At 46.8% G+C, this 21,131-nt stretch overlaps 2 protein-coding genes across 4 annotated transcripts in view; both read left to right on the top strand.

Moving 5' to 3' along the window:
• The first annotated feature begins 3,102 nt into the window (after positions 1-3,102).
• On the top strand, positions 3,103-10,552 carry LOC134340314 (ATP synthase F(0) complex subunit C3, mitochondrial-like). Of its 2 annotated transcripts, none has more exons than XM_063037394.1 (5): positions 3,103-3,202; positions 4,042-4,091; positions 5,473-5,550; positions 7,358-7,548; positions 10,257-10,552. In XM_063037394.1, exons 2-5 carry the CDS (start codon positions 4,050-4,052, stop codon positions 10,369-10,371), a joined length of 426 nt encoding a protein of 141 aa, XP_062893464.1. In that variant the 5' UTR covers positions 3,103-3,202; positions 4,042-4,049; the 3' UTR covers positions 10,372-10,552. The 2 variants fall into 2 exon arrangements, with proteins under 2 accessions (XP_062893464.1, XP_062893463.1); XM_063037393.1 differs by having other exon boundaries at positions 3,170-3,270.
• A 4,449-nt stretch (positions 10,553-15,001) lies between these two features.
• Positions 15,002-21,131, top strand: part of LOC134340505 (ubiquitin-conjugating enzyme E2 Z-like) — a 78,974-nt gene continuing 72,844 nt past the window's right edge. For both annotated transcript variants that reach the window (XM_063037818.1, XM_063037817.1), the window contains exon 1: positions 15,002-15,194. In XM_063037818.1, coding sequence (XP_062893888.1) covers positions 15,022-15,194 — 173 coding nt within the window. In that variant the 5' untranslated portion in view covers positions 15,002-15,021. The remainder of the gene's footprint in view (positions 15,195-21,131) is intronic.

The following is a 21,131-nucleotide window of genomic DNA, read 5'->3' as shown; positions in this document are numbered from 1 at the left end:
CTAACGTGCTGGCACCTGAAGTCAGGCCGGAGCCAGCACAACCGCCATCACCGGTGCTACGTAGATCACAGCGACGGACTCGACCGCCTGATAGACTTAACCTGTAAATATACTTCTTGTAAATATTGTCAGTCACTTCACCCCGCGGGACTCTTTTTAAAAAAAAAGGAGGGGTGAATGTGGTAAAGCATGTATATATGTTGTAACGGGGTTACCTGTCTGGACACACCCCTCTGCTGACTGCCCCTGTGGCTCCTCCCACAGAACCCTGAATAAAGGTGATTGCGCCATTGCTCCTCCTCTCAGTCCAGGGGCAGATACTCAGCATGGTGGAGATCACACTTTACTGTGAATAAAAGCCTTTCAGTATTTACTCTACTTCCAGTCTTTTGGAGTTATTGATGGTGCATCATGTTGTATGGGGGGGGGGGGCATTTCTTTAAAAGGGTTCCATGGTGTTTGTTTTATGGCTGCCTGCAGCTCCCTAACCCTGACTCATACACCTTTAGACAGTGGGAGGTGACTGGAGCACCCAGAGGAAGCCCGCACGTCAAAGGGAGAGCGTGCAAACTTCTTACAGACAGACGACCTGCTGTTTGGCCGAGTTAAGCGCCAGCCCAGATTAAAAAAGATCAGTATGTTGGGGTCGGGGGCGGGGTGCGAGACACAGAACAGTTCAGCTGACTGCTCCCTGAGGTTTACCTGTCTCTGTGCTGAACAGAGGCTGTGGCCTACACCTGGCCGGAATGCTGACTTGGTTGCCTTGGTGACTGGCTTCATGGCTGTGGACTCACTTTTGTGAACTTCAGTTCTGAACGTTATTTGCTGACTTTTATTGTCTGCACATTGGGTGTTTGACGGTCTTCCTTTTTCAATGGGTTCTGCTGGGTTTCTTTTGTTCTGTGGCCGCCTGTAAGGAGACGAATCTCAAGGGTGTATATCGTATGCATACTTTGATAATAAATGTACTTTTGAACTTTCAACTTTGACTGTAGAACTCGATCACACTGGGAGTCTGGGTAGATCTGTTGTCTAGTTGGGGGGATCTATAGGATTTCTTGGGTGGAGATACGTATCCACTAAAGGAGGTGTGAGACACTCCTTCCCTCCGCTAGCCTGCAGGTCACCCTTGGGCAAGGTGTAGCACCTGCTTAGCCCCCCGATCAGGGTCACGTGAAACCATGGGAGCAGGTGGTGGACGGTCGTACGAGCAGCTGGTGCAGATCACAAGTCCTGGTTATGTGACCACTGACGCCAGGCAGACAGTCTCTGAAGAGTATTGATAATGGTTGGGGTCACCTGTCTTGTAAAGACACTGCCCAGAAGAAGGCGATGGCAAAGCATTTCTGTAGAAAAATTTACCAAGAACAATCATGGTTACGGAGCCACCAAGATCCTCCAGTCCTTTGCGTGTGCTATTGTAAAAGATCATTCAACATAAACCCGTGAATTACAAAAACATAAAAACCAATAACCTGAATTATTACAACAGATTCATCATAATTTGCAAATGAACTTTCCCCAGATAAAGATTAGCTTTCTTTATCAAAACAGCCAGTGAAAGGCATCATTTGTGTCAATGACCAACACAGTCTGAGGCAGCCCGTAAGTACCCAGTGCCCACAACTTACCAGCCCTAACTGGTACATCTCTGGACTGTGGGAGGAATCCAGAGCACCCGGAGGAAACCCACGCGGTCAAGGGCAGAATGAACAATCTCCATACAGACAGCAGTGAGTATTGAACCCGGGTTGCCTGTGCTGTAAAGTGTTACACTCACTGCTATGGTACCGTGCTGTCGCTCCTGGGAAAATAGAATTGAGTGTGCTTTCTAACTTTACCACTGTCTGCATGAAGAAATCCCTCATTTCTGTCTACAGGTTTATTATTGTAAATATTTCAATATGATTACTGACCAGTTATTACCCCTCAGCCATCAGGAAGGAGGTACAGGAGCCTCAGGACTCACACCACCAGGTTCAGGAACAGTTATTACCCCTCAAACATCAGGAAGGAGGTACAGGAGCCTCAGGACCTACACCACCAGGTTCAGGGACAGTTATTACCCCTCAACCATCAGGAAGGAGGTACAGGAGCCTCAGGACTCACACCACCAGATTCAGGAACAGTTATTACCCCTCAACCATCAGGCTCCTGAACCAGAGGGGATAACTTCACTCAACTTCATTTGCCCCATCAGTGAAATGTTCCCAGAACCAATGGACTCACTTTCAAAGACTCTTCATCTCATGTTCTCAATATTTATTTATTATTATTATTTCTTCTTTTTTCTGTTTACACAGTTTTTTTTGTCTTTTGCACACTGGTGAAACACCCAAGTTGGTGCAGTCTATCATTGATTCTGTTATTATTCTAGTTTGGATTTATTGAGAATGCCCGCAAGAAAATAATTCTCAGGGTTGTATATGGTTGACATATATGTACTTTGATAATAAATTTACTTTGAACTTTGAGGAAAGCTTGCCATATTGTTCTATTAGACTTATACACATCAATAGCACTGATTACAGGCATAGGTGGGCAATTAGTTAGTATCTTTTCCCCGGGGTCGAAATGCCTTAAGCTAGAGGGCATGTGTTTCAAGTGGCGGGGGTGGGGGGGGGACTCAAAGGAGATGTGAGGGGTAAGTTTTTTTTACACAGAGTGTGGTGGGTGCTTGGATTGTGCTAGTTGGGCTGGTGGTACAGGCAGATACGATAGAGGCATTTAAGAAGCTGTCTATGAAATGCAGATAATGAACGTGTACCGGCATTACGTATCTTTAGTTCGGCGCAATATTGTGGATCAAAGGACCTGCTCCTTTTGCGTATTCTGTCTAATGTCTGTAAATTTGTGCTATGATGTTAACAATTCCTTCTCTGGTCGCTGATTTTGTCCCAAGCGCAATGTCACCTTGACAGCGGAGCGGACCAGGAAGGGATTCCGCAGTTGCAGCATTGCTCCTCCAGCCAGGCGGGGGCGCGATGACGCCGGGGCATACACATACCCTTACCTCATCCGCCTCCGTACGCTCCTCGGGTGCGCTCCCATTGGGTAGCCGCACCGCCGCTCAGCCATTCCGACCAATCGTCCACGGCCGGACCCGAGAGCGGGGCGAGGAGAGAGAGAGGGGTGGGCGGGAACATCCGCATGCGGAAGGCCAATTAACGGAGAGGAGAGTGGAGGTGACTTAAAGGAGAAGGTGAGTGCGCGGCGGTGGCGCCATTGCGGGACGGAACCTGGGGGAAGGACGGACGTGTTGCACCGCCGGTAATAGGCGCCTTCACTCCCGAACCCGGGGTGTGGGCTAAGGGGTGGTCTGCAGCCGGTGGACTGGGATCTGACTCGTTGAGCTGGCCTCAGGGTGGGGTTGGGCCTGCGGCCTCGGTCGGGGCCTCGGACTTGTAGCCCGGGGCCGACGTGTCGGTGGAGGGAATACGGGTCCGATGCTTTCTTCAGCTGGAATACGCTGCTGGGGAGGTGGGCCGGATGGAGCGAGGGATTGCAAGCCGAATGTTTATTTGCCGGGCACTTTTCCCTTCGCCTACGGGAACCCGTTTTCCTGCTCACGCCTCAATCTGCAGGCGTGTCCGACAAGGAGAGGCCCTCCTGTGTGTACGATTGGCGCCTTTTCCTCGAGGGCCGCCGCTCCCCATTCCCCGTGACGATGACCTAGGCCTCGGCCTGGCTTGAACCCCGCCTCGGCTCGAGGGTTGACTTTATGCCGCCCCTCGTGTCGGCCGGGCTCCGGAGCCCGTTGCCTGTTCTACCATGTATCTATCTCTGTCAGAAATGTTGCCGGGTGTTTGAGAGTCAAACAATGAATTAAACGCCGCCTGTTCCCATTGATTGGAGAAGCAGGGAGTCTCTGTTAATCGGTTTATTTTGTTACCCCTGCGCATTGAACTGGTTATAGCTCAAGTGTTATCTCTGCGTATTAAACTGCAAAGAGGATAAGGGTTGGCTGGTTTAAAGTTGATTAATTTGGGCTGTGCTTAAGTGTTCTGAAACATTTAACTTGTTCCTCCTTTTCCCTTTAAGGTTTAACCATGATGTATGCTTGTGCTAAGTTTGTCTCCTGTCCAGCTGTGGTGAGTGTTTCAACAAAATTACTGCCTCGTTCTCTACACCTCGCTCTCCTTTTCTAATTCCTTTTGTATGAAAAAAAATTAATTTGGTTCTGCAATACATTCTTCTAATTCTGTCACCTTGTCTCTGCTCAGTGAAGTGTACTTTAGTATTAGTAATTTGGGCAAAAGAAAATCTGCAGTCTCTTGTGTACTAGCGGTATCTGCACCTCATCTCTCAGTATTCTGTTACCCGGCACTATAAAACCATGAGATGTAGGAGTAGAGTTGGGCCATTCAGCCCATTGAGTCTGCTTCACTGATCCATTATGGCTGGTTTATCCCTCTCCACCCCATTCCCCTGTAACCTCTGAGGCCCTGAGTAATTAAGAACTTTTATTTACCTCTGCTTTTAATATGCTCTAAGACTTCGCCTCCACAGCCACCTGTGGCAATGAATTCCATAGATTCAGCACTCCAGCTAAAGAAATTCCTCTGTCTGTTCTATAGTGACGTTCTTCTATTCTGAGGCTGTGTCCTCTGGTCCTAGACTCCCCCACGATAGGAAACATCCTCTCCACATCCACTCTATCTGTGTCCTCTGGTCCTAGACTCCCCCACTATAGGAAACATCCTCTCCACATCCACTCTAGCTAGGCCTTTCACTACTGGCATGCACTGTATGGTTGATAGTGACTGACAGAAGCCTCGCTCACCTGGTGCTGCTAGAAATGGTTGGCAGTCAGTGAAACAGTTCGCAATGCTTTGGAAAGGATGCACATTCCTGTAGCTATGGGGAAGTAGGATTGGGGTTTCAGTTGAGTGGGCAGGATTTAGTGTGACAGTGCTTTGCAGGCTGCTGAACATGGGCATTTGGAGGAGGTTGTGGGTGGTCATGTCAAGAGGCAGCATTCAGGCCAAAGGGGGTGGTAGTTGTGTGGGGTAAGTGGCAGGTGAAGAGACTGGTGTTGGGAATAGGGAACATTGGGCAGATTGTCTGTGACCTGGTGAGATGATGGTGCGAGCATCAATTCCTCCACCTTGTTATTTCTCCTCCCCTCCCTCTCTTTCCATTCCCGTTACTATTACCTCTCCATGGCCCACTGTCCTCTCCTGTCAGATTCCTTCTTCATTTAGCCTTTCATCTCTTCGACATATCTCCCCTATCACCTGCCTGATGGCACTTCCATTCCCCTCCCTGTCTTTTGCCCCCTTTCCAATCCTGGTGAAGGGTCTCAATCTGAAATGTAACCGTTGATTGGCACTGTCTGACCCAAGTTCGCCAGTACATTGTGTGCTGCTGAAGGTGCTGACTGAACAGCTTTGTGGGTGTGGCCCATTGATGGATCTGGTTAGGCTGGTAGTTGTTTGATATCATTATTAAACCACTTGATTTCCTTTATAGGTTCGCAGCACTTCAAGGACATTCCTTAGGCCTGTGTCAGCGTCTGTCCTAAGCAGATCAGAGCCCCGAAATGAACAAGTAAGTGTCCACTTTCTGAAAACTTGATGGTTTAGGCACTGTAGAAGTGGGGATGTTGAAGGGCACATCCCTCAAAGCCTGCTCCTTGCTGCTTTTAAAAAAAAAAGCAAAGGAGAGACGTTTGCTTTGTCACATCACACGCATGTCATTTCTGGTGCCAATGTAGCATGCCCATGACTTACCAGCCCTAATAGATTCGTCTTTGGAATGTGGGAGGAATCCCACGGAGACAATGTACAAACTCCTTACAGGAACCACCATTTGAGTAACATGCCTGAATTACTTTGGGATCTGGAATGATAAGAAGCTGCTCCTTCATTGCATCAGGTGCAAATTGTTTTCCACTGAATTTAGTGTTGGTGTTACAAATACAGTGTTCATGTCCATTCGCAAAGAATGTGGCCAAAGCATCAAGGGCATTTTGCAAGGGTTCTTGAGGCTGTGATGGGGTCTAAAAGTTGACAGGTAAATAATATGGGACAGTGATGGGCTATAATCTATCAGTATAGAAAAGGGACACGGGGATTAATGGGCACCTGCTCCATTAATCACTTCACTTCCAGTGCATTCTCCTCTGTGCCAAAGCTAGCTTGCACCGAGGAAGAAGTCGCACGCGTGGCCACAGGTTTCAAACTTTGCCCCAACCAGCCTAATCAATTATCTTCAAGCTTTCCTGGCCTGGCCTCCATTTTGAAACTGTAGTTGATGTGCTTAGTCTGCCTTGACTGTGTTCCCTGATTATCGTTCAGATTTCAGTTTGAACTCTACCTGTCCATGTATCTGGAGTATCGTTCTTTATCTAATTGATGAAAAGGTTGTTGCTGGTCTGTTATAGTTTGCTACATCGTACTCATTAGTCCATTGAGCAGTACAGCACAGGAATGGTCCCTTTGGTCCATGTGCCATATCAAACTAAGCAAGGTAATGGTCCCCAGTCCCTCTATTCTCTGCATAATTCTGTGCCTATCTAAGAGTCTCTTCACTGTCTTTGTCATATCTGCTACCAAACATGACCCCTGCCAGTGCATTCCAGGTATGCCCCACTTTTAAAAAAAAATAATCACTCAAACATCATCTTGCCCCTCAACTGAAATGCATGCCCTCTTCTGGGGTAGTTTTAAAACATGGTGCCCAGAGCTGCATGCAGATGTTCCAGATGAGGTACAGTTATAGTATCTGCATCTTAAACCTTTGATTAAGGTGGTTAACACGACACGAGTGTTTGACCTTGTCTGTGATACTTTAATGCGTATGAATATATGGGTGCCAGGTTGGAGATTTCACCTCCAAAGGAGGTGTGAAGTGCTCCTTCCCTCCGCCAGCCACAGTCTAAGGTGACCTCACACCTCTGTTCACATTTATCCTTTGTATCAAATGGAGCCAGATCCCTTGGTTCTGGTTTTGATTAGACTGTTGTCCTCGGGTGTTGAAGGTCTGTTCTCCCCAAGGGCAGCAGGGTGGTGTAGCGGTTGGAGTTCAATTCCCATCACTGTCTGTAAGGAGCTGTACTTTCTCCCTGTGGCTGTTTGACCTATGGTTCATAATGCACTGACTTTTTGGCCTGTTTTAAAATCAATCTATCCCTTCACCGTGACAGCCCTTTGTTTCTACAGAGCATAATCTAACTTCAGACTGTGGTCGCTGCATTTCAATGTACATCAAGCAGTGTACTACCCCTTCCACTTTGGTCAGGAAAACCTTGAGGTACTCAAATGTGATTTGCTTCAAGTGGTGCAAGGAATGTGGTCAGAGGACTGGTTATGTATTTTGAGGCGCTGACTGTTGATATCCTCCGCTTCCTCTGTAGGCACAGCTCCTCCCCGCACCAGGGAGCGCACTGATGCCGGTTATACAGCGGGACCTCCACACCAGTGTTGCTTCCAGGGACATCGACACCGCTGCTAAGTTTATCGGTGCTGGGGCTGCCACTGTGGGAGTGGCCGGCTCCGGTGCTGGCATTGGGACTGTATTCGGCAGCTTAATTATTGGATATGCCAGGTGAGCATCCTTCATCTGTTAGCCTTTCGTTCTCGCTCTGTAGCATTTTACACACTTCACCACATCTAGTCATCCTTGGCATGGAGGGACTACGTCTGTAGATGCCTCAAAGTTTCTGTAGCAGTTACTTAAAAACAAACCGAAAATCGCTCAGACTAAACACGGGGGTGACACTATATGATAACAATAGAAAGCTAATGTAACTAAAACTAGTGATATAAAAAAAGCAGTCTAAGCATATTCAAACAAACTTAAATGTTAGCGTTAGCCATATTTAAATGTTAAGTGTTCTTAAACAATGAATACAAAAATATCCCATAACCAGCTGAAGACAAAGCATGAATACTTAACTATACTCTTCACATCTTCCACAGCCCAACCCACATGACAAATTACCCACAATGAACTGCACACAAAGTCTGAGCAGGCATAGTGTGTTGGCCTTCATTATGGGATTGAGTTCAAGGGCATCGAGGTAATGAAGCTCTATAAATCCCTGGTGAGATCTCAGTTCAGTTCTAAGGATGTCAAAGATTGGAGGGGCAATTTACCATCAAGCTGCCTGGATTGGAGACCATGTCTTATGGAGCTGAGCAAGTGGAGTTTTATCTCTTTAGAGCAAAGAAGAGGGAGAGATGCCCTGACAGGTGTGTGCAAGATAACAGGTGTAGATAGAATGGATAGCCAAAGGCTTTTCCCCACGGTGGCAATGGATAATGTATGGGGCATTAGCTGTTTTAGGTGATTGAAGAAAACTACTTGAAACCTATTGAATGTGGACAGGCATTGAGATTGTGGATATGGAGAGAATGCTTCCCATGGTGGGGGAGTCTAGGAACAGGAGGCATGACTTCAGAATAGAGTTCTCCGTATAGAACACGGAAATCTGCAGCACATTACAGGCCCTTCGGCCCACAATGTTGTGCCGACCATGTAACCTACACTAGACACTGCCTGGAACTTCCCTAGCGCATAGCCCTCTATTTTTCTAAGCTCCATGTACCTAGTAAGAGACTGTTAAAAGACCCTATTGTATCTGCTTCTGCCGGCAGTGTATTCCACGCACTCACCACTCTCCGTGTGGAAAAACTTACCTCTGACATCCCCTCGGTACCCATTTCCAAGCACCTTAAAACTATGCCCCTTCCTGTTAGCCATTACAGCATTGAGAAAAAGCCTCTGGCTATCAACATGATCAATGCCTCATATCATCTTATACACCTCTATCAGGTCACCTCTTATCCTCCGTCGCTCCAAGGAGAAAGGGCCGAGTTCACTCAACCCATTCTCATAAGGTACACCCTGCAATCCAGGCAACATCCTATGTAAATCTATTTTGAAATGGAGATGATGGATTTCTTTTGCCAAAGTGGTGAATTTGTGAAATTTGTTGCCACTGGCAGCTGTGGAGGCCAAATCATTGGGTATATTTAAGGCAGGGGTTGATAGATTCTTGATTGGTCAGGGCATGAAGGGTACAGGGGGAGGCAGGAGATTGGGGCTGAAGGGAAATGGATGAAATGGTAGAGCAGACTTGATGGGCCAAATGGCCTAATTCTCTTCCTATATCTTAATGGTCTGGGTGTAGGAGAGGATGCCTGGGGTAGGGTTTTTATACAGCGGTGTAGTGCATGAAATGTCCTGCCAGGGGTGGTGGTAGAGGCAGATACTTTAGGGACATTTAAGATAGCCACATTAAAGCATCATAATGCAATCGATGGTTATTGTCACTTTCTAATTCCTGTGCTCATTGGTTTTGCTAGAAGGGTGATTACATTAGTTATAACAGGGTAGTGGTGCTCACAAATAACAGTACTTTGCATTGTGACACAAAGTACTGGGAAACTCAGCAGGTCACGCAGCATCTGTGAAAATAAACAGTCAGCATTTCAGGTTGAGACTCCAGGACTGAAAGGAAAGGGGAAGATGCTGGGGTGGGGGGGGGGGGAGGACGACTGGGAGGATGAATAGCCCAAATGTAATGCGTGAAACCTTGTGAGTTGAGTGGGAAACGTAAAGGAAGAAATCTGATAGGAGAGGAGAGCGGACCATGGGAGAAAGGGGAGGAAAGGCATGTGGGGGGTGGTGATAGGCAACTGAGAGGTGTGTGGAGAACAGAAAAGGAAAGGGGGAGGAGAAATTGATTGTGTCATGAGGTTGGAGACCACCTAGACAGAATGGGATGTTGCTCTTCAAAGTCCCACCCTGCCTCATTGTGGCGGAGGTTATTTTACATTGTTCCTCTTGAGATGAATACCTTCAACTGCTGAGGTCCAAGTAGTGAAAGTACGTCTCATTCTGCTGAGGGAGGGAGCCAGTGGACAGTATCTTTCCCCCCACCCCACCAAATGTCAGGTTGGCCCATGCTAAGACTGCTGAATGCAGGTCAGGAGCGATGTGTGTTGTAGATGGCTTCTGATGTGCTGGGAAAGCGAATGAATAATGTTGAAGAGCTTCTTGGGAGCCAATCCCTAATGTGGGGTGGGTTAATGGGTGGAGGTATCGATCAGCCTTGCTGCTTGGGGAAAGTAACTGGGTTTTGAGTTCCAATCCTGAAGAAGGGTTTTGGCCCAAAACGTCAACTGTTCATTCCGCTCTGTAGATGTTACTAGACCAGGGTTCCTGCAGCATTTCGTGTGTTGCTGATGATTTCCATTGTCTATAGAATCTATTGTTTAAAAGTTTCTTGGCTTTTTATTTGCCTACAGGAACCCTTCCCTGAAACAACAGCTTTTCTCCTACGCCATCCTGGGCTTTGCCCTCTCTGAGGCCATGGGGCTCTTCTGTTTGATGGTTGCCTTCCTCATCCTGTTTGCCATGTAAATTCCTGTGAGATCTGGAAGACGGCCGGGGAAGAGTAAATTATTGTGATGGATGAACGGCTTCTGCCACTATTGAGTATTCAAATGGAGTATCATTTTGTCCAGTCCAATTGTTTAAGAACTTTATCATTTAGTCCAGCAGGATCGATGTCTGAATAAAATGGTTAAACAATCTTCTAAAATGTGTGCTGTTGATGAACTTGACTTTCTGGCCCAGAACCTATGCATACAGTTAGTGTGACGGTTTACAGTGCCAGCTGCAACATTGGGGTTCAGTTTGTACTTGTAAGGAGTTTGTATGTTGTCCCTGCAATTGTGCTTCCTCTGGGTGCTCTGCTTTAGTAGAATATTGCAGCACAGTATAGGCCACTTCAGCCTACGAAGTTGTGCTGACCTTTTAACATCGAGTTCAATCTAATCCTTCCCTCTTGAATGGCCCTCCATTTTTCTATCATCCACCTGCCTATCTAAGAGTCTCTTAAATGTCCTTAATGTATCTCTTACTGCTGTCCTAGTAAAATATTTGACAAATTATTCTGCAAAGAACATCTGCTATCCCCTCAATCACCTTAAAGTTATCATTGTGTTGTATGACGTGGCTGACCACGGTCTTTCCATGACCATGATTGTTCTTGGCAAATTTTTCTCCAGAAGTGGTTTACCATTGCCTTCTGGGCAGTGTCTTTACAAGGCAGGTGACCCCAGCCATTATCAGTGCTCTTCAGCGTGTCTGCCTGGTGTCTGGTTGCATAACCAGGACTAGTGATGTGCTCATAACCGGCTGCTCATACAACCATCTGCCGCCTGTTCCCATGGCTTCACATGACCCTGATGGGGGGGGGGGGGGTCCAGTTCAAAATTGAGTGAAGTTATCTGCACCAGTTTAGGATTCTGAACTGTGCTCAGATCTCTTTCCACCTCAAGCATGTCCGTTCAGGTGCAACATGTCCAAGCAGAAAAGGTAGGGGGTGACACCAAAGTTGTTTTTATCTGAAAAGGAACTGCAATGAATATAAATAGATTCAAGCATAATTAAAATGAGGAAAGGGCTGAGGAACCAAGCAAGTCATAGTATGAAGCAATGCACTTCGCTTACTTGAAGTTTAAATTAAACCTGGTGTGTATATGTTAGCATGCAATACCGAGATTTATTCTTGTAGGAATTCACAGTAGAGCAAAGATGCGATAGCCTCAATGGAAAACTACAGTCAGTCAAACTGCAAATAGGAAGCAAACCTGATAAATAACTTGTTTGCATTGTCAGTGTTAATGTTGATTCAGAAATCTGGTGGCAGAGGGGAAGAAGCTGTTCCTGAGATGTTGACATTAACAGGCATAGAGCAGAAAAAAATTACACAATCTCTGATAGAACATCGAACAGTACAGGGACTTGAGCCATCTGGCCCTTGAATTGGCATAGAAAATTACACCACTGGTGTTCAGGGCAGCAATAAAGGTCAGAGCTTCCTCCTGGTTTTCACTAATATCAGTCATGTAAGTCACATGTGGAGACTCGGGAATACTGTCACATTCAGACATAGGATTCTTCATTGTTTGTGTAACAATTTTGTTTGACCATCCAGTGTTAGCCCTGAGTTGAAACCCCAAACCTAGAGGATTGGTGGTCCATTCTTAATCTGGCCTGTACCCTTTGACTGTTTGCTGTGGGCAACCCTACCAAGAGTCAAAGCATAAAGCCCTGACTCCAGCCAATACAGCCCTCCAGCTCACTGAGGCACGCAAGCCTCCAAACCCTATGACAAGGTCGTGGTCCTCTTGGAGGTGATTCCGCAGAACTGAGAGGTGTACGAGAGACGTAGATTGTGCAGACAGCCAGTCCCACACCACCAGGTTCAAGTTATTTCCTTAAAACCAGGAGAAAACCTGAGTAACACATGCTGCTGCAGGAACTCGGCAGCCAGGCAGCATCCATGGAAAATACAGCTGATGAATTCCATTCACCTCAACACTGAACTGGTACCACAACCTGCAGAATCACTCTCAGTGACTCTTTACAACTCATGTTCCCAGTGTTGTTCATTATTAGCACAGTTTGTCTTTTGCATATCGGTTGTCAGTCTTCATTTATCTGTAGTTTTTCATAAATTTCTTTATATTTCTTTATTTTCCTGTAAATGTCTGCCAGAAAATGAATCTCAGTTGGTAGGGGAACAAAGTGATCGAATACACCAATCATTATTAGGGTTGTGCTGTAGATTTGTAAGGTCGTGAAGAAAAGAAGCCCAAGTGCAAGCTTATTCAAGAAGAAGGGGTGTGAAGTGTGGTTAGATGCAGCTGGAGGGGAACAGGGTTCTTGTCACTGTGTTACAGAAGGATACAGAGGCACTGGAGAACGCTGAGAATGTTTACAAAAAATATCAAATACAAAAGCACATGTCAAGAAATTGGTTTCCCTTGAGAGAGTCACTAAGGGGTCACTTGAAAATAATGAAGTGTTTCATTGTGGTGATTGTAGCACTTATTTTGTCACAGTAGTCGAGCATAATGCATGATAATTTTTAAACTAAATTAAAATAAATGAATAAAAAATTAAGCAAGTAGTGCAAAAAGAGAGCAAAATGAAATTTAAAAAGTATTGAGGTGGTGTTCATGGATTCAATGTACATTTAGAAATCAGAGGCAGAGGGGAAGAAGCTGTTCCTGAATCGTTGAGTGTATGTCTTCAGGCTCCTGTACCTCCTCCCTGATGGTAACGGAGAAGAGGGCATGTCCTGGGTGATGGGGGTCTTTAGTGATGGATGCTGCCTTTTGAAGATGTCCTCTATGCTGAGGAGGCTGCTGTCCATGATGGAGCTGGCTGAATTTGCAACTTTCTGCAGCTTTTTCTTATCCTATGCAGTGGCCCCACCTACACCAGATAGTGATACAAACAGTTAGAATGCTCTCCACAGTACACCTGTAGAAATTTGCAAGTGTTTGGTGACATACCAAGTCAGCGGAGCCAGGTTAACAAACTCTCCTCAAAAATCAAAAGAGCTGTTTGTGGATTACAAGAGGAACAGAGACAGGCTTGCCCTGATCAGCATCAATTGGTTTGCAGTTGAGAGAGAGAGTAGCGTCAAGCTCCCGGGTATACATATCACCAAAGATCTCACCTGGACTGCACACACCGGCTTTGTGGCAAAAAAAAAGCACAACAGCGTTTCTTCCACCTCAGGCGACTGAAGAGTTCTGGATGTGCCCCCAAATCCTCAAGACTTTCTACAGAGGCATCCTGACTGTCTGTATCACTGCCTGGCATGGGAACTGTACCAACCTTGATCACTGGGCACTGCAGAGAGTGGTACGGACAGCCCAGCGCATCTGCGGATGCGAACTTCCCTCCACTGAGGACACTTACAGCAGCAGGTGCAGAAAGGTGGCCTGGAAGATCATCGGGGACACCAGTCACCCGCCCCCCCAACCATAAACTGTTCCAGCTGCTTCCAGCTGGCAAGTGGTACCAGAACATTAAAGCCAGGACCAGCAGACTACAGGACAGCTTCTTTCTACAAGCCATTAGAGTTTTAAATTCACATCTCTGTACATTGCGACAGAGTCAGAACACAAAGATTTTTCCTTCCTTATGTTGTGGGATGGATATGAGATTTAAATAAATTCATATTCAAATTCAGAGATATTGACACCCAGGTGTTAGCCCTCCTATGTTGGGCCATCCGTTTGTGAGATGGTTGTTTTGTCTCACCGGTGTACAGATCTGTGCAGTTCTCATTGCGTTGGACAGCATGTACAATATTGCTCTGTTTATGTTTGGGTGTAGGGTCCTTGGTGTGGACGAATTTCTGTCTGAGTGTGTTTGTACGTTTGAAAAACAGGGATTTGGTATTTGTTGAAAATCCTGCTGAGTTTCTCTGAAAATCCAGCGACATGTGGAATGATTATGCTTTTCCGTCTGCTTTGCTCCTTACCCCTGTCTTTTGGGCTGATGTCCCTGCTGGTTTTTGTTGCCGTCTTGATGAAGACCCAGTCAGGGTAATCGGTGATGAAAGTCATCCCATATGTTCCATCAGATCCAGAGTAACAATTATACAGGAAATGACACTAAACAATCAAGAGTGTCGAACCAGGGGAATATTAGCTTTAGAAAGGGCAAAGACGTAAAGAGGTGCGAGATGCCAGAGGAAGCTGTAAAAGTGGGTACAATTACAATGTTTAATAGGGATGTACACAGGTTCATGGACAACAAATGCAGGCGAGCTTGGATGGACAGGTTGTTCGGCGTGGACAGATTTCCTGCTGTCTGATCCTGACTCCATGCCGGAATAGCCCGCCATTTGGTGCCTTCCGCGTACTGTTCATCGGTCTGCCGTCGGGCGTTCGCCATTTCACAGGGTGCAGAACGCGAAGACACCACGGGGTGACAGTGCCGACCCGCTTCTGAACCAGATGGTGGACGCTGGGAGAGGACAGCAGGTGGCAGTGTTGGGGACGGGCGGCAGTGTTGGCTCCAAGCTTGTGCTCAGGTACTCGGAGCGGACAGCAGGTGGCGGTGTTGGCGGTAGGTGGCAGTAGTAGCTCCAACCGTGTGTGCGGCTATTCGGAGCGGATAGCCCGTGGCGGTAGTGCCGGGAGCGGCCGGCGGCGGCGCTGGTTGACTGCGCCTGCGTCGTGCGAGCCGAGCGAGTTGAACATGGCGGAAGCTCCGGTTGAGGAGAGCGTGAGCCCGATGCTGTTACCAGGCAGCACCGGCTCGGTAGCAACGGGCCTCCTCAGTCAGCTGCAGGCCACCTCCTGGGACCCGACCCTCAGCGCCGACTGGGACAACGAGAAGCCCTCTCAGCCTTGCTTGCTCCGGATTAAAAGGTTAGTTAGCCCCCGGAGGGGAGTGGTGGGCTGAGGTGTCCAGGAAGGGAGAGCAGGTAGAGGAGGGAGAGAGTGGAGGGGGAGGGGAGGGAGAGAGTGGAGGGGGAGGGGAGGGAGAGAGGGGAGGGGAGGGGAGAGTGGAGGGGGAGGGGAGGGAGAGAGGGGAGGGGAGGGGAGAGTGGAGGGGAGGGAGATAAGGGAGGGGAGGGGGAGGGGAGAGAATGGAGGAGAGGGAGATAAGGGAGGGGAGGAGGAGGGAAGTGGAGAGGGGAGGAGAGGAGTAGAAGGGAGGGAGACGCGAGTTTAGGGGAGGAGAGGGAGAGAGTCGGGGGGAGTGAGAGGAGGATGTGTCTGGGAGGGAGAGGAGAGGAGGATGGAGGGGAGTGGAGGAGAGAAGGGGAGGATGGACCAGAGGAAAGAGGGAGGGTGAGGGAATAGGAAAGGGGAGGGAGACAGATACCCCGCCTGGTATCTCCTCATGGAACCGGGGAAAGCTTCGGCATCATTCCATGGGAGGAATAGGGGAACGGGTGGATAGCAAACCCTGCCAGATGATTTGAGATTGACGATAACTAGGGATGGTGGAGGAGAGGGTGGTGACCATGGGGAAGAGAGCTGCAACAGGTTGGTCAGAGATAGTGAGTCATGGAGAGAAGAGACTGGGAGGGGAATTCGGAGGTGCTGTTTCCTTGAGTCATTCACTGGCGCCTTTCACACCCAGCCCTCGCACTACTGCACCACTATCAGTTTCACTTTTAGCACTATGCACAATTCTTCATATTTGTCTTTTAGTACATTCAATTGAAGAAACAGGTTCCGGATCTTCTCCTCTACCCCCCCCCCCCAACCCTGCTCGGAGTCCCACTTTTACTTCCGGATGTTGGGCTTCAGATGGCACTAGCTGTTTATTTTGCAGTGTTTAGAAGGTTGTTTTTTTTCTTGTTTGGATTCTTTAATATGTCCTGTTGGCATTCTAAAGCAGTGGAACAAAATTACTGACAATAAACATGGTGATTTGTATAGTGAGTTGCAGAGAAAACTCATAAGAATACAGACAGAATTTGCCTCTGAAAAGCAAAGAACAAAATCAGAATCAGGTTTATTATCACCGACATCTTTCCTGAAATGTTGTTTTGCAGCAGTACAGGGAAGTACATGAAGTGTACCATACATTACAATAAGTAATGTGTGTGTGTGTATATTCCTTCCTTTCATTTGTTATGCGCTGTGTCTTGATGTGCGATCACAGTCTTTCCATGACCATGATTGTTCTTGGTAAATTTTTCTCCAGAAGTGGTTTGCCATCGCCGCCTTCTGGGCCGCAAGACGGGTGACCCCAGCCATTACCAATAGTCTTCAGAGACTGTCTGCCTGGTGTCAGTGCTTGCAGCAAAAGTAGTGAGGTAGTGTCCATGGATTCATGGTTCATTCAGAAATTTGATGACAGAGGGGAAGGAGCTGTTCCTGAAATGTTGAGTGTCCTGTACCCCCTCCCTGATGGTAGCAATGAGAAGAGGGCATGTCCTGGGTGGTGGGGGTCCGTAGTGATGGATGTCGCCTTTTGAAGGTGTTCTTGATGCTGAGGAGGCCAGTGCCCATGATGGAGCTGATTGAGTTTAGAACCCTCCGCAGCGCAGCTTTTTTCCGATCCTGTGCAGTGACACTCTTCAGTTAGAATGCTCTCCACGCTACATACGCTCTCAACTTTTCTCAGCCGTAGAGTCAGATTGCAGCTGACCTGTACCCTGTGGTCCATCAATCTGCCCTTTCTTCATACGCCACTACTTCCTTAGAAGTTTGTGAAGATACTTGGACAAACTCCTGTTAATGTGTGGTGGAGAGTATCTGATTGTATCACAGCCTGATATGGAAACACTAATGCCCTTGCTTGGAAAAGCCTACAAAAAAGTACTGGGTGCAGGTGGCCCAGTCCATCACGTGTAAAGCCGTCCCCACCATCAAGCACATCTACATGAAACACTGCAGGAAAGCAGCACCCATCATCAAAGACCCCAATCACCCAAGTCATGCTCAATTATTACCCCTCAACCATCAGGATCTTAAATCAGAGGGGATAACTTCACTCAATTTCACTCACCCCAACACTCATCACACCCTATCAACATTCTTTCAAGGACTCTTCATCTCATGTTCTTGATATTTAGTATTATTGCTTTCTCTTTGTATTTACTGTGAATGCCCACAAGGAAATGAATCTCGGGTTTATATCTGATTACACATATGTGCTTTGAATTGCTGCAACAGAGTTATGTATGTACTCAGAAACAGTTACTGTTTGTTGGAGAGCATTCCTGACCAGCAACACTTTGCAAATGGCAGCAACTTCCCACTCCTCAAATTTCCTAGTCAGTAGCAAAAAATCATTTCAACCTTCCGAATAATTCTCCTTAATAGTTTAGAAGCCTGAATCAAGTCACGGGTTAACTTCCTGAATTTTGGACTTGAGGTTTTTAATTTTATCTTTGGTGTTTTGGGTGGCAGGGTGGAGATACGTCTCTACCAAAGGAGGTGTAAGGTGCTCTTTCCCTCTGCTAGCCTGCAGGTCACCCTTGTGCAAGGTGTAGCACCTGCTTAGCCCCCCCCCCCCACCCGTGATCAGGGTCAGGTGAAGCCATGGGATCAGGTGGTGGACAGTCGTATGAGCAGCCGGTGCAGATCACAAGCCCTGGTTATGCAACCACTGACGCCAGGCACACAGTCTTGTAAAGACACTGCCCAGAAGAAGGCGATGGCAAACCACTTCTGGAGAAAAATTTGCCAAGAACAATCATGGTCATGGAAAGACCATGATCGCCCACATCATACAACACGGCACAGCACAGAATGAGCGATTCCAATATTGTTCTGTGTTTTTGGAGCGCGCTGGTATTGTGATGGCAGTGGTGAGCCCCTCCCTGTCACTCTTAAGACCTGTACCTCATTCCTAAGGTGTAAAAGAAACCGGTGTGGTCACGGGGAGAGCATACAAACTCCTTGCAGACCGAACTCCAGTTGTTGGCACTGTAAAATGTTACACTAATCGATATGCTGCCATGCCATTTTTAACTAATTCCTGAAGTTGTCCTTGGTATTTTAATGATTTGTGTACCTGAATCCCCAGGCCTCTCTTTAGAAAGGACTCTGTCCACTTTTTGAAGTGGGCAACCTCGTATTTACTTGTATTAAAATCCATTTGCTGTAGTTTTGCCCTAATTATCAATTAATGCATGAATGACATTGCTCAAATATATTATACAGTTGGTTAACTTCTAAAAAGCTGTGGCTTTGTTCAAACTGAGTCACATTGCAGTAGTCTTAGTTCACGTATCAGGAAGAAGATACAGGAGCCTCAGACCCCACACCACCAAATTCAGGAACAGGTACTACCCCTCAACCATCAGGCTTGACCCAGAATGGATAACTTCACTTACCTCAACACTGCACTGATTCCACAACTTATGGACTCTTAAGGACTCTACAACTCGTGTTCTCTATTTATTGCTTATTTTTTTCTCTTATTTTTGTATTTGCATTGTTTATTCTCATTTGCATATTGGTTATTTGTCCGTCTTTTTCACGTGCAGTTTTTCATTGATTCTATTGTATTTCTTTATCTACTGTGAATACCCACAAGAAAATGAATCTCAGGGTATTATATAGTGACGTATACCTACATAAATTTACTTTGAACTCTGAAATCTCCCCTGCATGTTGAATATTTGAAAGGCTAAGGTGAGATATTTATAGAGCTCGGCCAAAAGCACGTGTTCACATGCTCTGTGCAGTCATTCCCACTGACTTGTTAGCCTCTGGCCTTTCCATAAAGAACATTGGACCTCTTTCCTTTGGACTGATTTAAGGTTTATCTTGTTGATAATAAACACAAATCCTACAGATGCTGGAAATCCAGAGCAACACACACACACAAAATGCTGGAGGAGCTCAACAGGTTTCTATAAAGGGTCTTGACCCGTTACGTCAATGCAGCACCATCATCAGAGTTCCTCCAGCAATTCATGAGAGTGAACAGTTTCAAATTCCTGGGTATCAAGATCTCTGAGGATCTAACCTGGGCCTGACATATCGATGCAGCTATAAAGAAGACAAGACAGTGGCTATATTTCATCAGGCGTTTGAGATTTAGTTTGTCACCTTAATTACTTGATACCTTCTACAGTTGTACTGTGGAGAGCATTCTGACTGGCTGCATCACCGTCTGGTATGGGGGAAGCTACCACACAGGATCATAGTAAGCTGCAGAGTGGTAAAATTAGTCAGCTTCATCATGGGTACTAGCCTCCATAGTATCCAGGATATCTTCAGGGAGTGATACCTCAGAAAAGCGACTTCCATCATCAAGGACCCCCACCACCCAGGGGGTTCCCTCTTCTTATTGTTACCATCAGGGAGGAGGTACAGGAGCAGCTTCTTCCCCTCTGCCATCCGATTTCTGAATGGACATTGAACCCATGGACACCACCTCACTACTTTTTTAAAAATGTATTTCTGTTCTTTGCACTACTTATCTTAATTTATCTATTTAATATAATGAAATTGTTTTTTCTATATTCATCATGTATTGCAATGTGCTGCCACAACGTTGAGATTTCACAACATATGACAATGATATTAAACCTGATTCTGATTTGTGTTTATATTCAAACATGGGTTCATTCTCTTTCAGAAATAGTAGTAGGCTACAGTGTTTTTTTTAGTATACTTGCTGGGCAGCACTCCATTGTCAGAGAGCTATCTTTTTGGTGACTTAAGCTAAACTCTTTGGACCTTCCGACCTATGTTCGTGACTGTTTTATCACCCTTGTTCAATCCCTTCCGACCTATGTTTGTGTACTGTTTTATCACCCCTTGTTCAATCCCTTCCGACCTATGTTCGTAACTGTTTTATCACCCCTTGTTCAATCCCTTCCGACCTATGTTCGTGACACTTCTCACGCTCTTAAACTTCTCGATGATTTTAAGTTCCCTGGCCCCCACCGCTTTATTTTCACCATGGATGTCCAGTCCTTATATACTTCCATCCCCCATCAGGAAGGTCTCAAAGCTCTACGCTTCTTTTTGGATTCCAGACCTAACCAGTTCCCCTCTACCACCACTCTGCTCCGTCTAGCGGAATTAGTCCTTACTCTTAATAATTTCTCCTTTGGCTTCTCCCACTTCCTCCAAACTAAAGGTGTAGCCATGGGCACCCATATGGGTCCTAGCTATGCCTGCCTTTTTGTTGGGTTTGTGGAACAATCTATGTTCCGCGCCTATTCTGGTATCTGTCCCCCACTTTTCCTTCGCTACATCGACGACTGCATTGGCGCTGCTTCCTGCACGCATGCAGAACTCGTTGACTTTATTAACTTTGCCTCCAACTTTCACCCTGCCCTCAAGTTTACCTGGTCCATTTCTGACACCTCCCTCCCCTTTCTAGATCTTTCTGTCTCTGTCTCTGGAGACAGCTTATCCACTGATGTCTACTATAAGCCTACTGACTCTCATAGCTATCTGGACTATTCCTCTTCTCACCCTGTCTCTTGCAAAAACACCATCCCCTTCTCGCAATTCCTCCGTCTCCGCCGCATCTGCTCTCAGGATGAGGCTTTTCATTCTAGGACGAGGGAGATGTCTTCCTTTTTTAAAGAAAGGGGCTTCCCTTCCTCCACTATCAACTCTGTTCTTAAATGCATCTCCCCCATTTCACGTACATCTGCTCTCACTCCATCCTCCCGCCACCCCACTAGGAATAGGGTTCCCCTGGTCCTCACCTACCACCCCACCAGCCTCCGGGTCCACTATATTATTCTCCGTAACTTCTGCCACCTCCAACGGGATCCCACCACTAAGCACATCTTTCCCTCTCTCCCCCCCCCCTGCATTCCGCAGGGATCGCTCCCTACACAACTCCCTTGTCCATTCGTTCCCCCCCCATCC

The sequence above is a fragment of the Mobula hypostoma genome, chromosome X1, assembly GCF_963921235.1.
Source record: "Mobula hypostoma chromosome X1, sMobHyp1.1, whole genome shotgun sequence".
In the NCBI taxonomy this organism is placed as follows: domain Eukaryota; kingdom Metazoa; phylum Chordata; class Chondrichthyes; order Myliobatiformes; family Myliobatidae; genus Mobula; species Mobula hypostoma.
This window is presented reverse-complemented; position numbering and strand designations above follow the sequence as displayed.